This window comes from Sarcophilus harrisii, chromosome 1, assembly GCF_902635505.1.
Source record: "Sarcophilus harrisii chromosome 1, mSarHar1.11, whole genome shotgun sequence".
NCBI lineage: Eukaryota > Metazoa > Chordata > Mammalia > Dasyuromorphia > Dasyuridae > Sarcophilus > Sarcophilus harrisii.
In genome coordinates this window covers 9,159,232-9,174,939 of record NC_045426.1, presented here as the reverse complement: position 1 = coordinate 9,174,939, position 15,708 = coordinate 9,159,232, and the positions used below count along the sequence as shown (strand labels likewise).

Genomic DNA, 15,708 nt, shown 5'->3' with positions numbered 1-15,708 from the left:
TGGTTACAAAGCTGCTCATTTTATAAAGCTAGAAAGGGCAGCCAATGGGTAAGACTTCCATTATGAACTCCAATACATTTAATCAATTATCTTTTTTATAATTTTTCCTCCTTAGATGTCAGAGAAAGGCAGTTTTCCTTTGGGAAAAAACTCAACAAGAATTTAAGTCCAGATAGAATGAGAAAGGGTAGATAGACCATTTGAATCTACTTATATTTCTATGTCTCACTTGTTGAGCGTCACCTTGTCTGAAAGCTTCCCTGAATGGCCCCCACTGAGCGATGCCTGTGCGGTCTTGGCAGCTGTCTTTGGGACTCTGCGTTCATGAGGAAAGAGGTGTCGCTTACCCGCTCAATACACCAAGTACAAGATTTAGTACGAAAAATGACCCAAAGATGACGAGACTGACAAAATAGACCCATGGTAACTCAAATCCCATAGCATCATTCATCTGCAAGAAACAAGATGGGCTTAGAGAAGGGGCTTATTACAGAGTTAGGAAGGAAAATTCAGAATCAACTTTTTCAAAGCTAAAGCTTTATATTAGAGACAGAATTCTATACATTCTTCTAAACATTTCCCAAGATCTGAATGAGAGGCAGCAGCAAGAGCAGCAAATGCACATTCACTACAGCATCCAGCACACACACACACACACACACACACACAAATGAGAAGTGCAACATTCAACGTCCCAAGAAAATCAGACTTGGGACACATGGAAGGACAGGAGAACTGGGGGAGGGGGTCAACTTTCTGAAGGGGATCTGGACTGATTGGTCCTGTAACTGGACCAAGGAAAAAACACTGAAGCCTAATTCCTAAATTGTTTTTGTTGGGGACAAAGATCTGACTGCCAGTATCTCATCATTAGGATTTTTTCCTCCTCCTTTCCTTTGTTTTTCCCAAGCATGTGCATATATAACCCTCTATTTAAAGGGGGGAAAGGAGAAGAAATTGAACAAACATTTTAATAGCATCTCCTGAACATCAGGTATTGTACCTGATGTTGTATTGTATCAGGTATTGTATCAGGGCTCTGTATAATATGATCCTATTTGAAACTCACAGCAATCCTGTGAGATAAGTGCTGTTGTTATTCCTATTTTACAGTGGAATAAACTGAGACACATTGAGGTAAGATGACTAGCCCCACATATACAATTAGTCAGTATATGAGGCTGGATTTGATTCAGGTCTTCCTGACACCAGGCCCAGCTCTCTGTGCCCTGTGGTGCCCCTTGGCTATCCTAAGTCAAGAGAATGGCACTCAGCCTGTGACACTTAGTAAGGGGGCCATCTGAAGCTTCCAGATTCTGAGGAAGGATCCCTCAAGGATGTATGTTTTGAGGTAGGGCACATTTGAGTCTCTGAAGTTTGGTCAGATGGAAGAGAGACTGGTATTTCTCTATTTAGTCTCAGAGAGCAAGCTAAAAAACCATTAATGGGAAGAAGCTAAAAAAATAATTTAACAATAATAGTGAATCCCAAGTGGCTGGGTTGCTTTGGAAATTAAGAGGTTCCCTTTGCCTGGAGGTCTTAAAGCCAAAACACTAATGATCACTTAGTGGACAGAATGTCAAGTGGGCATTCTTTTTCATCATCAGAACCGAATCAGATGGCCACTATGGTCCTTTTCAGTTCAGAGAGTCTGTGAAGCTCTATCATCTAGCTGGGTTACTGAAAATATTTAGACTAAACCAAAACTTAACATTGTGACAAAAATGCAATATCCCTTAAAAGTTGAGTTATGTTTCTCCAAGAACTTTCTGGGGACATTTTGGAACCTGATTTGGCCAGGTTTGAAAGAAAACAAAGTGACAGATTCCAAGCTTCACAAAAAGATATTGAGGATGTTCTAGAAACATCTTTTCTTCTTCTTCCAAAGAATTCTCTCCCATGGCTCTGCTCTGTGCACATTCTAAGCATTTGGAATTGTTGGATGATCTCTCTGCATTATACCTACAAGAAGGGATTCTGGAGGAAAAAAGAACCCTTGAATCCTCATCAATTCTTAGATTTAGAACCATAGAAGCTAGTGGTTCTGAACCATAGCAAGAGAACTGGAAAGTATTAGAAATGGAGTCAAGCGATCTGGATTCAAATCCTAGCTCAGTGTGACAAGGGGCAAGTCATTTAACTTTTCTGGACCTTGGTTTCCTCATCTATAAAATGAGGACTTTGGACAAGATGACCTCTAAGGGCACATCTAATTCCAATTCATGACCCTGATCACAAATGGTCTGCAAAGTCAGTTTACAAGTATTGATTAAGTTCTAACTATACCTCTAGGTGAAAGAAATGAAATCATCAATGCTAGGGGGAAGAGTAGAGTGCTACTCTCTTCTTCGTGATGCAACATTTATACTTTTGGGATCAAATGGAGCAGCTCCTTCAGGACAAGGCCAATCTCATTTTGAATCCTCAGAGTGGCTCCTAAAGCCATCCTGCAGTCCAAAATACAGGCAAATGGACAATGGGAATTCTGAAGCCCAAAACCAAATGGAAAATCCTGAAGTTGCTGATCAATGTCAAGCAAAAACTGAGCCTTGCCCAATACAGAGAATGTAATCAGAAGAGAGGAAACAGACTTCATCGATATAGTAGACCGGTATATCTAAATATCTAAATCCTCCCTCCTGAAAACAGCTTCTTCTACCACTCTATACAGTGTAAAAACTGCCAGCTTGCTTGTACCTCTCATGATAAAACCTGAATCTTTTCCCAGCATCTCCTATTAAGCATATTGAGTTTTTTTTTTACTTTCCTCTTTTCCTCGGGTTTTACCTCTACAATAATGCTGCTAGTAGGCCAAATGAGGGATATAACAACAACCAAAACAACCCAACATCTGTTGTTGATGTCTAGGGAAAGGGCATTAAATCCCCTATGAAACACCTGTTTGGACACATGAAAAGCGACATGCTTAATGGAACTCCTATCAGTCTTCAATATCTCACACTGGTAATTAAGGTAATGAATGAGTCAGTGCTGAGCCACAATTGTTTATCTAATTAAGCTCAATAAACTAATCTAAGCAAAAAAGCAGAAGGCAGACCTTCCATATAGGCTCAGCTGCTCTGTTTGGTGGAGAAATATAGAACATCCGACCTGTTACAAAGGCTCAGTGGGAGGGAGAGAGATACCTACACCTGGAAGACTAAGAAGCCCTAATCCTAGGATTCCAATGTTCTAGAACTCATGTGATTTCCAACAGCTTCCTCCACTTGAGCTCTCTTCCTTTTTATCTCATGTCTTCCTGGCTGTAAAGGGGCTCCTCTTTAGGTTCCTACCTTACTAACAAGGCTGAATAAGAATTCTCTTTCAAACGATTTTTGGCTGAAGTACATTACAGATTCTCCTTGTACCCACTCTCAGCACCATCCTGTAAGCCAGAGCTTCTGAGGAATTGGAAGAGGCAAGATGGTACAATGAAAAGAGCTCTATATCTGGAGTATGAAGACCTGGGTACAAATTCTGACTCTGCCACCTGCAGCATTTGGAATCTGGGAGAAATCATAGAAGCTTTCTGACCCTGTCTTCTCCTTTGTAAAATGAGTAGTTGTGCTAAATGATTGATGACACTTTTCACATTTAAAATTTGTTGTTGCATGTTACCCAGTTCCATGTGGAAAGCTGATGGACTCTGAGGGCAGATCAAGACATATTTTTATTTAGGGACATGGGAGATGCAAGGATCTATTTTGCCCAATTATGCATGTTTGTAAGAGGGGTTTTGTTTTTCTAGTTTTCTCAAGCAGTGGGAAGAAAGAAGAGCTGGTGAAATAAGTGAAAATGTGAATCTGAAAATAAATAGAATCTTTTTAAAATTTGATATTAAGACTATGACACAAAGACATCATCTGCCTTTTCCCCACAGGCATCCAATACCTGAATTCCTCTAAGAAGTTAGCAATTCTGAACTACTCATTATTCAAAGAATGGGTTACCATGACTTTATCTCTTGCTACCAAGTACAAATGGAGGTTGCCTCTGACAACGAATTTCTAAGGATTGTGAATAAGTAGCCCAAAGATCTATATAGCCTATAGCTGAGAACAATCTTTCTATCTCCAGAGGTCATGTGGCAGCACCAGAAAGAGAGTAATAATACATGATGCCAGCTGCCGCTTATATAGCACACCATAGTTTGAAATGCACTCAGCACAGAGCAATTCCAAAAGCACTTGGGGGTTTCTGCTTTTTTTCTGTGGAAAAAAAAAGCGTTCACATCTGGTTGTTGTTGGCATAAGTGCTTGGAAGATGGGGGCCTTGTGCCCATGGGGACAAAACATGTAAACATAAAGCTATATTCTAAGGTTCTCAAGGGTACTGGAGGAAGGGGCAAAATGAGCCCCAAATAATGATTTGAAGCACTTCTAAGGTTGGATGTGGGTTACATAAACCCAAAGCAGGGCACATGTTATTCCATCTAGGATAATGGAAGGTCTTTGAATGCAGACACTATTTCATTTTGGCCTTCACAGCTATATAACACCTAGCAGAGTGCCCACACACAGAAGACACTCGATATTTGTTGAAGCATACTTTTCAATGTGTCAGATATCTAAATGATTGTGACACAGCTTTCAGAATAAGCTTTTGATTTTCATAAGTTAGAAAACACTTAAAGAAAGACCAACCTCTAGAGGTCTATGAAAGGCCTTGAATTCGTACCCTATTTAGGATAATCATAACAACAGGAATGTGGCCTAAAGAGAGAAGTCTTAAGGGGAAAGGAAAAACAAGGGAACTGTCTTCAAGCATCTGAAGTACTTTCCCCTAGAAGGATAGAACTAAGAAGACTGAACCAAGTGGCTTAAACAAAAGGTGGAACAAAGCAAATTTGGACTTAATGTAAGGAAAAACTTTGCTAACAATTAGAATTATCCAAAAGTCAAGCGAGCTGCTTTAGGAGATAGTAAGTTTCCATCCACGTGTTTTCAAGTACAAACTGGATAAGGTCCTTCTGGGAACAAAAAGAAATGGTTTCTCATATATGTGTTGGACTAGATGACCACTGATGTAACTTCTGACTCTAAAATCTTATGATTTTTATTATTTCCATTTTACAAATGAGGAATCAGGCCCAGAATGGTAAATGACTTGCTTGTGTTCTCTCAGCTAAGTAAGTCTGAGTGGCTTCAATGTCGCCTGACACAAAGTTCAGCACTCTGGACAGCTCCTGAACTACCCAATGATGACACACCAAAGATCAATTGGATGCACTTCTTATTGATATAAAACAATGCTAGAACTGGGCATCCCAGCAGTACTTCTGTGTAATGAGTATGAAAACTGCAGGTAAAAAAGAACCGCTGGCTGATAGGCTGGAGAGATTACTCTTGTGCCTCAGCTATTGGTATTATGAGGGCTTTCTGAAGGATTCCCTGAACCAGGGCTTGATTGCAATTTTCAATGAGGAAAAATCTTAACTCTCTATCATCTGCACATATCAAAGAGGGAGTACAGTTAAGTTCTCTATAGGGTCTTCATTACTTTTGGCTCTGAAAAGCCTTTTGGATTCTGGAATTGTGTCCCCATATGATGGAAGTGATATTGAGAAGAAGAGTTTCAATTATATGTCAAAGTAACCAATGAGTTTTTTCTTCTATGTTCACATGTGTCTCGTAGCAGTTCCTAAATGTCTGGATCACAGAAGGCTAAAATTGGAAGGAACCAGAAACACCATGAAAACAGAGGTTCTTACTCCTGGTTTACTGAGGTCTTTCCATTTTTTTGCCATCTTGCCTCTGGGTCTAAAACACTTTTTGTAAATAAAATTATGCTTTTAATGTGTCTCAGGAGTTCATTACTTAAATAAGCACATTAGTGAATTATTTTTTACACTAGAGAATGCTTTTGTGTTGTGAATAGCCCAGCTTTCCCATCTATACATCTCCTTTATCACTTTCCTCCTTCCAATCCACTTCCTCACTCTACATCCAAAAAGTCATTTGTTTGAAAAGTCTGGATTTGAGGCAGTGAGTTTACTTAAAGTGAAGTCATCTGTATTTCACTTTTTTGCTGAAGCATTTGGGGTTAAGTGACTCGCCCAGGGTCACACAGCCAGGAAGTGTTAAGTGTCTGAGGGCAGATTTGAACTCAGGTCCTCCTGTCTTCAGAATTGGTGCTCTATCCACTACACCACCTAGGTGCCCCTGTATTTCATTTTTCAAAACTTCTACGTGACTTTCTCTGTGTCTTTGGGAATTAAGGTACTTGGTAATACACTACAGAGACATAATGTCTCAAGATGTGAAATTATTCTACTCAAGGATTATTCCCTTCATTAAAAAGCTGAAGGATTTCTTTAAGCATTTAAATATGTTGTCTTCTTCTTTTAGGAAGTATTCAGAAAACTTTATTTATAAATAATAACCAATCCATACTACTGATATAATTAGACAAGTAGAAATGATGGGTTGATTATGGGACTAGCCTCAACAAAACAAAACAAAACATACAAAAATAAAACTTAGTTCCTAAGAGAATATAAAATCCTCTCTTCCCTGAATCCCTTTGAGCTGCCCCACTGTTGCAGAAATATCTTACAAGTCATTGAATTTCTTTGGCTAGTTGAACCAAAAAGCACATCCCTGAATGTAGAAAACTGAGGGCTGGAGAAGGTCAATAATGACTGACATTTTGAGATTAATGGCTTTGTAGTAAACTTCCATTTGTTCCTGGGCCCTGGGAGTAAAAAAATTAACGGGATGGTAGTAGTAATGATTTTAGGAGGATAAACACAGTTGACAAAATCAGATTTCCAGCTCATCATTTCAGAAAGAGTGGACACATTTATCCCATAAGTCCATAAAGAGGCTTGCATTTTCTGCTAAATCAGGCAAACCTGATTTTAAACCTATATTTGCTATAGAACCACACTCTGAGGTACACAGACTAAATCAGGTGGTATGAAACCCTAACAGAAATGGGGGCCACCTCACTATACAAAAAAGGATCCCTGTAGACCATATTTTGACTTGGAAAACTATATTCTAGTGTCTATATTTTATTGTAGTTTAGTTTATTTTGTTAAATATTTCCCAATTATATTTTAATCAGGTTTGAGCCACACTTAGTAGTGTGTGAGTATGGCCCACTGCATGAATACTCTGGGACTAGAGAATCTCTCTGGTCCCTAAAAACGCTGAAATCTCTCAAAGCTGGACAGACTTTCTATCACCACCACTCCTCCATAATTGTAGGATGAGTTTATGGATGTGCAATAAATGAGTCATAAAAGTGAAGATCCTGTGTTTCTCAATATTACCAGTGTTTGCTCATTTATCTGTGACATTCTAAAAGGTGAACGAGATTTCACAACCTGGAAGCTCAACGTGTATTACAGTGTCTTATTGTCTCACTGATTTCTTTCACAAGTATGGGACTCTACCAAAGGGAAAAAAATATATAGATCAGGAAATCAAAATTGTTGAATTTCAGACCTCACCTCTCTACACCATGATCTGATGTAGGGTTTTGGGGAAATCACCTTTACATCTAGATAAATTGTTTCTCTCCAAGGAATCCAGAGAAAACATGCTATGATTTCCACAACAGAATGACATTTAAAATAGCAGGTGATACTATAATTAATGTGAAGTTATTCACCATAGAATTGTCATATTAGTAATAACAATATTAATTACCATCAGTTTAGGTAAGGTTTTCAGAAGAATGTCTGGAAATTCCTTCTGCTGCTTCTGTCCCATGGAATTTTCTCTTATCTTCTCTAATTTTGAAACTGATTATGTTTTCACCGGGTACAGGGCAGCAGACAGCCCGCAGTGAAAGGAAGAATCAAGGAGCAAAAACTAAAACATGAAGGTCAAAAATCACCCTATTGGCTGAGTAATGTTGCATCAGCAATGATGATTCACTTTGATGATAGAAGGAGTTAAGCCAAGAAGCATCTGTTAAGCTTATGCTAGGCACTGGGGATACAGACACAAAAGTGAGACAGTCCCTGCCCTTAAGGAGCTTACATTCTACTAGAAATCTCAGCCAAGAAAAACCATAGATGTTTGTTTTTGAGTAAAATGTAAAATGAAAAAAGTGGTTTTTTTTCTAGTTCTCTGGGTAGGATCCTGGATTGAGTGTTTGGCTGAAAAGGAGGCTAGCAGGAGAAAATATAGCTTTTTTCTTGTGATGTTGAACCTTGGAATTTATTAGGAACTTTAAGAAGAAAATGTGACTCGGGCCTCAGAAAACTGCTAACCTGAACGCAGGCCCTGCCCTAAGTAAATCTTTCTCCAGTGGTTTGGCCCAGTTCTTCAGCTAATACCCGAGTGTCTTCTGCAGCCACATTCTCGATTCAACCAACAAAAAGGAGCTTTGATTCCTCCCTAGACACAATTATCTCTATTATAGAAGGGGTTTCTTTGGATATGTAAATGATAGAAAACAAACTTGACACACAAGACATACACACAATCTCAGACATGCTTCCAAGGTAATTTAGAAAGACAGACAAAGAAACGTGCTGAATGATGCCTAAACCATAGTTATCAAATTTGCCTTCAATTTTGGAGAGAACAATTTCTTTCAGATTCACCTTCTAAATATATACATTACCATCATCGCTGGCCCTCAGGTGGGCCAAAAGGGGATACTTATCCAAACTTCTTTGATAGCATCTTGAACAGGGCTTTTTGCTGGGTTAGTGGAACAAGACTCTAGAAAAGCCAGCCATGTCAGCTGTTATGATGCTTAGGGCTCTGTGCCTTGCTGGAAGATGTTGCTTTTTCATTTGAAGGCCTCTGATACATAACAATGCCCATTTACAAAGGTATCTGCCTATTAAATGTCTTCTAATAATTAAGAATTAGGGCCCTGGTTAATGCTGACTTAAAATGTATCTGTGGTTTAGGCTGTTTTGTATCCAGAAAAAAAAAATAAAATCAAAATCATAGGACTCTGATATCTCCTCTCCGATTTTAGGGAAAACCGGCTATGGAAAAGTTGAAATGCCACTGTGTTGGCTTTACTAATGATCCAGATGGTAGTAGGTGTAGTGGTGATAATAAAACTGACTTGTAAAGCTGGCCAAACCTATCAGGCCAACCAAGAGCAAGAGGGTAGATCTTCAGAACCATCCCAAGCTCACAGCTTATGTGGGTTAGCAGGCCTTGCAGCAAACTCGGAGGCCGCACTTCTTTGCCAAAGGTTTCGTAGCTTCTGAGAAAAAGTGGAGAATCTGAGACTAAGCTGAGCTAAGTTACATCAATCTCAAGATGAAAAAGGGAAATATAATGGTACAAAAAGAAACTAATGGAAAAGGAGAAAGGAAGGAGGCTCTACCCTTCTTAGTTTTGTCCCATTTGGAGAGGCTGGAGAACTACTCTAAAGAAAGGAAGGACAAAGAGTGTTTCTCCCCATCAGAAGCTCTTAGTGGCTGCAGCAGGTAAGCCTTAATAGCCTTTTGCAGTGCCAGGCAAGGAGGGAGGGAAACAAATACAAACCCCACCCATGGGACCCAAGTGGTAGCACAGTGAGGGAGGAGAAAAGCCAGCTGGCAAACTTATTCATTAAGGAATAGCACCTGAGCAGGCATTTCCCTGCAAAGGCTTTTGTATAGGGCATTTGGAAGGAGCAGGGGGTGGCCTGCAGACCTAAAACTTGAATTCTGCATAGGAAATAAAACTCCTTTACCTAAAACCAAGAATCTCATGGCATGAGCAATGAAAAGCATCTATTCCTCTTCTCACCCATATTTCTCCTAAGGCCCCTTTTCCATCAATCTCTCCAATGAACTTAATGTGACATGCTAACAAACCAGAAATCATCCAAGCAAGGTCAAGCAACAAATCGCCAGCTACTTACCCAGTACAACACGTCTGTCCAGCCTTCCATAGTAATACATTGGAAAACAGTAAGCATTGCAAAGGCAAAATTATCAAAGTTGGTTATGCCTCCGTTTGGTCCAACCCATCCACTTCTACATTCCGTGCCATTGGCGGTGCACTGGCGCCCATTCCCTGAGAACGCACAAGGTGCTGGGTCGTCTTCGGCTAAGATATCTGCAAACAAACCCAGAGGGGATCACCATCCTGGCCGTGGGGCAAAAACAGAGCATCGTAGCAACATACAGGAAAACAATTCCTGAACCCCCTGGCAGGCTCTGGATGAAAATCCCAAAAGAGGCACATCTTTGAGAGGCAGGAGAAAGGAATTTTCATCAGCTCCCCTTCATGGTCATTCAGTGCCTCACATTATCCCATCATAAGCCCCCAAACATCTCCCAGACAGGGCTCCCATGGTCCAAAAGTTTTCCAATCATCAAAACTTACCTGTGGTAAGTCCTATCCCCTCCAAGGCCCTGGTCAGTAATAGTTAATCTGATCAACTAATCTAAGCTGCTTATAAATATGTATTGTTATTCTTCACAGCTAATACCTTTTTTCAAAGGAATTGATGGCAGGATCCATGAGACAGATATTTGAGGAGAATAGTTTAGGAGCAAGTACAAGGATAGACTCCACCCTCCCGGGGCAGTGGCTGAATCTGAACATGGAACTGTTGTGAGGCACACTCCCCCCCCCACACACACACACACAGAGGTCACCATCAGCTCACAAAGTTACAGAAGAGCAATACACTGAGCCATATATTCTAATTAGCTGATACTAGGATGCTTTTAACTATCTGACTGTTTTGGTTGCATCTTACTCATCCTCCAAAATAACTAAAGCTTTTTTAACTGGTTGAGAATGACAGAATATTTTAATAGGATAGTTGCCATTTTCATTACTTACCTGTATCAGTGAAAAAACAAGATTTGTGCATTTTCCCAATAAAAAGTTCCAATCCTATAATAGCATAGATTATGATTACAAATAATACCAAAAGGGCAATGTGGAGGAGGGGAACCATGGCTTTTATAATGGAATTCAGGACAACTTGTAAACCTAGGAAAGAGAGAGAAAAATATACTGCTTATGGGCTCAGAAGAGACTCCATGAATAATGTTTTCCAGAGGTTGTTCTACCCTTAATCAAAATCCCATAATCATAAAAACCAGAGAAAATAGGCTCCTTATTTATTGTCGATGACAACAAAGTCAATACGGGGTGAGACATTTCTCATACACATATTTAAGCTAACTTACAGGACAAAATGTGTATATGTATAGAAAGATAAGACATATTTCATTAAATATAAATATATGTAAAAATAGACCGAGTTGAGATTGTTAATATTATCTAGTCTCTGTATTTTACAAATGAATAGACAGAAATGGTGATTTTGCGCAGTTTAGCTTCCAAAGATACTGTTCAACTGAACCTTCTCTCTTCCAGTTGACTGATCTGATGGCCTATTCTCAGCCTTCATCCTCTTTGCCGCATTTGATACATAACTGAGTACTACCAACTCCTGCCTATTCCTCCAGGCCTCAGGGCTCTTCTCTGGTTCTTCTCTTTAACAGTCTCCTTTGCTGGGCTGACACTCACATCCCAGCCCCCTAAACATGGGCACTCCCAAGACTTTGTTCATTTCCTTTATGGTATCTGATATGGCAGATGTTAGATCTGGAGTCAGGAAGACCACAGTTAAAATCCCATTTCTGACACTTATAGGGCAACCATGGGTAAGTGAGGGCATCTTCTTGAGTCTCAGCTTTCTGTTATGTGAAATGGAATAATAGCTGCATTATCTACCTTACAGAATTGTTGTGAGACTCAAAAGAGAATATGGGTGTATAACACTTTATAAACTTTTAAAGGACATATATGTCATCATTATTATTGTTATAATTTATCTCATTAGGTTTAATTATTATTTCTATATAAATAACTTCCAGATCTATCCATCCAGCTTGGACAGACTGAGCTAAATCCCTCATCATGAGCTGGATATCTCTAAATGTCTGAATTACAGACATCTCAAACATGTCCAAAATGAAACTCCATAATCTTCCCTCTCTTAAAACCATCCCTCCTTTAGGAGCTGGAGTACAACCATCTTCAAATGTGAAGATTAATGTGGTCCTGTGGTATTGAGGATGAATTAGAAATATGAAATCTGGAGGCAATTAGGAGGCTATTACAATAGTTCAGGTAAGAAGTTAGAGCCTGAACTAAAGTGGTAACTATAGAAATGAAAAAAAAAAAAAAGAAAATGATACAGAAAATATTATGAAGGAAAAATCAACAGGACTTGGAAGCTGAAAGGTTGTTAGGCATAAAGAACAAGGAAGAATCAGATTTCATGTACAGGTGATAAAAAATGGTGGTACCATTAACAGAAATAAAGTGGTCAAGAGAAGAAGCTGAGTGGGGGGAGAAGACCTTTGGTGTAAAGATGATGAATTGAGTTGTAGACATGTTGAATTTTAAGTTCTAACAGGATATTATAACACAAAAGTATAACAAACAACGAAGAATGGAGTTGCCTAGTTGTCTGGTACCTAAGAATAAGGCAGGGGCCCACTTTCAATTGCTTTCAAAGAGAGTCACTTCTCCCCTGACATTTGGATTGGTTTACATTATATGAGCCCCTAAAACAGTTCCTCACTCAGATAACTACTTTTTGAGAAAGCCACCCGTCCATCTCTTTCTATTCCAAATCATCACTGAGAAATTTGAAACGTGACCTGAATAGACCTACCAACCACCAACTCTAAGAGGGTCAAGAAAAGGAACAGAACCTACTGGGCACTCCTGATACTAGCCGAAGTGGTCTCAACACTCGAAAGGCGCGGAGGGCTTTGACATCAAAACCGCCTGATTTGCCACTAGAGTGGTTACCTCCTTCTGTTTCTTTGGTTAATTGTTCCAAAATTACACTAAACAATCTGAAAGAAAAAGAGAGAGAAAGAGTAAATTGTATCACCCAAGGAGCTAAAACACAATGACCACTGGTATTTTCAGACAAGGGATAATTTCACCAAATTGTAATTTAAATAAGGGTAGATATAGGGAATATCTCTAAGAGTACACACAAAAGAGTACTGGGGAAAGTTGTGTGGTGTGATAGTACATTAAAAAAGTACTTTCATCTCTAAAACAAGGGGAACTAAGTGTGAAGTCCCCTGACCATTTTTCAGGATACAATTTTATTTGCATTTTTCCCACCCAAACCCAGAATAGCATCCTCAAAGAACCACAGGAATGCTGAGCTGAAAGGGACCTGAAGGCTCCCCTGATTTGAACCTCTGCATATCAGAGCAGAGGAAACCAAGGCCCTGAGAGCTAATGTGACTTGCCTCATTTCTAGAAGACTCAGTATAACTATCAACAATAACTGTCCAATTTCTTCAAGGATGGTCTTGAGACTCTTATATCAAGAGAATGGTTATAACTTTTTTCATATCACAAGGCATCCATGTGAGACACTGGGGCAGGAACTTAACCACTTCAAGGAATCTAATGTCTCCTGGGTATTTTCCATAATTCAAGTATATTTTGTTTTTTAATTAAGATAAGACACTGGCATACCAGATTCTTCACCTTGCAAGCTTACTTACTGGAAGAACAGAGCTCAACTTCATGTACTATCTACAAAGCCTAATTGTGATCACTAGATATGAGGGTAGGATGAGAGAGAGAGAGAGAAATAGAGAGAGAGAGAGAGAGAGAGAGAGAGAGAGAGAGAGAGAGAGAGAGAGAGAGAGAGAGAGAAGAAGAAGAAGAAGAAGAAGAAGAAGAAGAAGAAGAAGAAGAAGAAGAAGAAGAAGAAGAAGAAGAAGAAGAAGAAGAAGAAGAAGAAGAAGAAGAAGAAGAAGAGAGAAGGAGGAGGGAAAGGGAGGGAGGGGAAAGAAAGAAGAGGAAGAAGATGGGGAGAGGAGAGACAGAGACAGAGACAAAGAGAGAAAGAGAACCCAGTAACTCATCATACTATTAAAAAGCAATGCAGCAAAAGTCATGAAATCTATTCTAATCATAGCTCCACTGAGAATAGCCATGGGACTCTGGTCAAGTCAATTAGCTTCTCCTCAACTATAACAAAAGAATATTAATATCTGTCTTATCTTCCTGGTGGTTTTAACAATAAAATGAATGGGAATTTTGAAATGTAAGTATTTTAGCAGAATAAAACATTGGTATAAGTGATTATTATTCCCATTTCTACCTGCCTATTAAAAGTCTAAGCAAAGAGTGAACACAGCAAAACTGGATATATGGTAAGAGAACCCAGACCTGCATCTTTTGTGTAGAGTTCTGCCTGAGCATTTGCCCTAGCCTATTTGAGAACTTCCAAGCCTATACCTGTTATAAAAGATGGAAGGGAGTTTCTTCCTGGGATATTTTGCAATGATTTTCACATCTTCACAGTAATATCTTATTTGTCTATGTGGACATAAAAGTCCTTTGACAAACACTTTCTTTTGTCCATCTACCTAATAACCTCAAGAGGGCGTCTGCTCACCACTGCTGGGCCCATGCAATCCTCGCCCTTAGGATTCCAGTCCTAACCTCCTAAAAAAAGAAAGCAGTGAAAGCCTCTAAAAAAATATTTGTTTGTGTGTGTGTGTATGTGTGTGTGTGTGTGTGTGTGTGTGTGTGCGCGCGCGCGCACATGCACACATGTGTGGAGGAGCTAAGTATTTTGATGGTCATTGATCGGTTTGCTAGTATCTAACATGTGACTGCAAGGTCCTCATAGTTTATAGGAGGTTTGGTTACATACCATTGGGCCGCGGTAAACCTCAGAAGACAACAATCCAATGTGATCCAAATCTAGACCCAAGAATGGTTAAGGACTCCTGTACAGCCTGACAAATACAACTGAAGGAGGCAGCTTTGGTGGTAAAGCTTCATTATTAGGCACAATTTGTGTAAGCAAATTACACACAAAATGTGTAAACACAAAGAAGGGAAGGCCATCATCTAAGAAAGTGGCCCCCAAGGCATCAATTTCCTGCTCTGGTAGAGGCTATATTGCTGGTCAGAGCTACACATAGTCATAAGTGAAGTGCAGACCTGAAGTTCTCCTTTAACTTGGGCCCTCCTTAGGATATATCTCCTCATTACCATGAAATGATCTGTGGGGCATGGCTGCCTCTCTGCCTTTTCTGGCTTACCATTGATCTAAAGCCAGACATTTCGCATCATTTAATCATTCCTTGTTGTTAGTTAATGTATGTCCAAGTCTCCCATGAGTTAGCAAAAATCATTTTTAGATGAAGTAAAATAATGGTAAAGTACTACAGTACCACACACCACTTGGAAAACTTTTTTTTCTTTTCATTCAACAGAAAGATGAGTATTAGGAATCATCCTCATTAGAGTCTAGTCCCTAGCAAGGCCCACATAGTGGATATTCACAGCCAGATTAAATCTTGGCTAAGGATTTTCTTCACAGGGCATTCATTGCGGGACTCATTAAAATGATAGTAAATTTCAAATATGTTCCCACAAGGAGTTTAAAAGCTCTTCTATTTTTAAAATTGATCTCAAGTCAGGCCCCTAATACAAATCTGGGAAAAATTCCACTCCATCTCCCCCAGAAAGCCCACCCCAAAACAATCAAAAGCAAAACAAATGACAACAAAAAGCATTTCATGCCAACCCCCCTTTTCCACACAGTTCCCCAAACATAAATAACTTACCCTACTATTACTATTACAAAATCCAGCAAATTCCATCCATTCCTAACATAAGCATTAGGGTGTAACAATAATCCATAGGCTATAATCTTCAAAAATGTTTCAACTGTAAAAATGATCAGGAAGGCATATTCTACTTTTTCCTGTTGGAGAAT

At 39.4% G+C, this 15,708-nt stretch overlaps 1 protein-coding gene across 4 annotated transcripts in view; it reads right to left on the bottom strand.

The window, feature by feature from the left end:
* The window catches only part of CACNA1D (calcium voltage-gated channel subunit alpha1 D), a 289,659-nt gene that overhangs the window by 155,874 nt on the left and 118,077 nt on the right, over positions 1–15,708 (bottom strand). For all 4 annotated transcript variants that reach the window (XM_031952057.1, XM_031952049.1, XM_031952040.1 and 1 more), the window contains exons 2-5: positions 15,557–15,696; positions 12,657–12,799; positions 10,761–10,913; positions 9,829–10,025 (exon numbers count right to left, since the gene is read on the bottom strand). In XM_031952057.1, coding sequence (XP_031807917.1) covers positions 9,829–10,025; positions 10,761–10,878 — 315 coding nt within the window. In that variant the 5' untranslated portion in view covers positions 10,879–10,913; positions 12,657–12,799; positions 15,557–15,696. The remainder of the gene's footprint in view (positions 1–9,828; positions 10,026–10,760; positions 10,914–12,656; positions 12,800–15,556; positions 15,697–15,708) is intronic.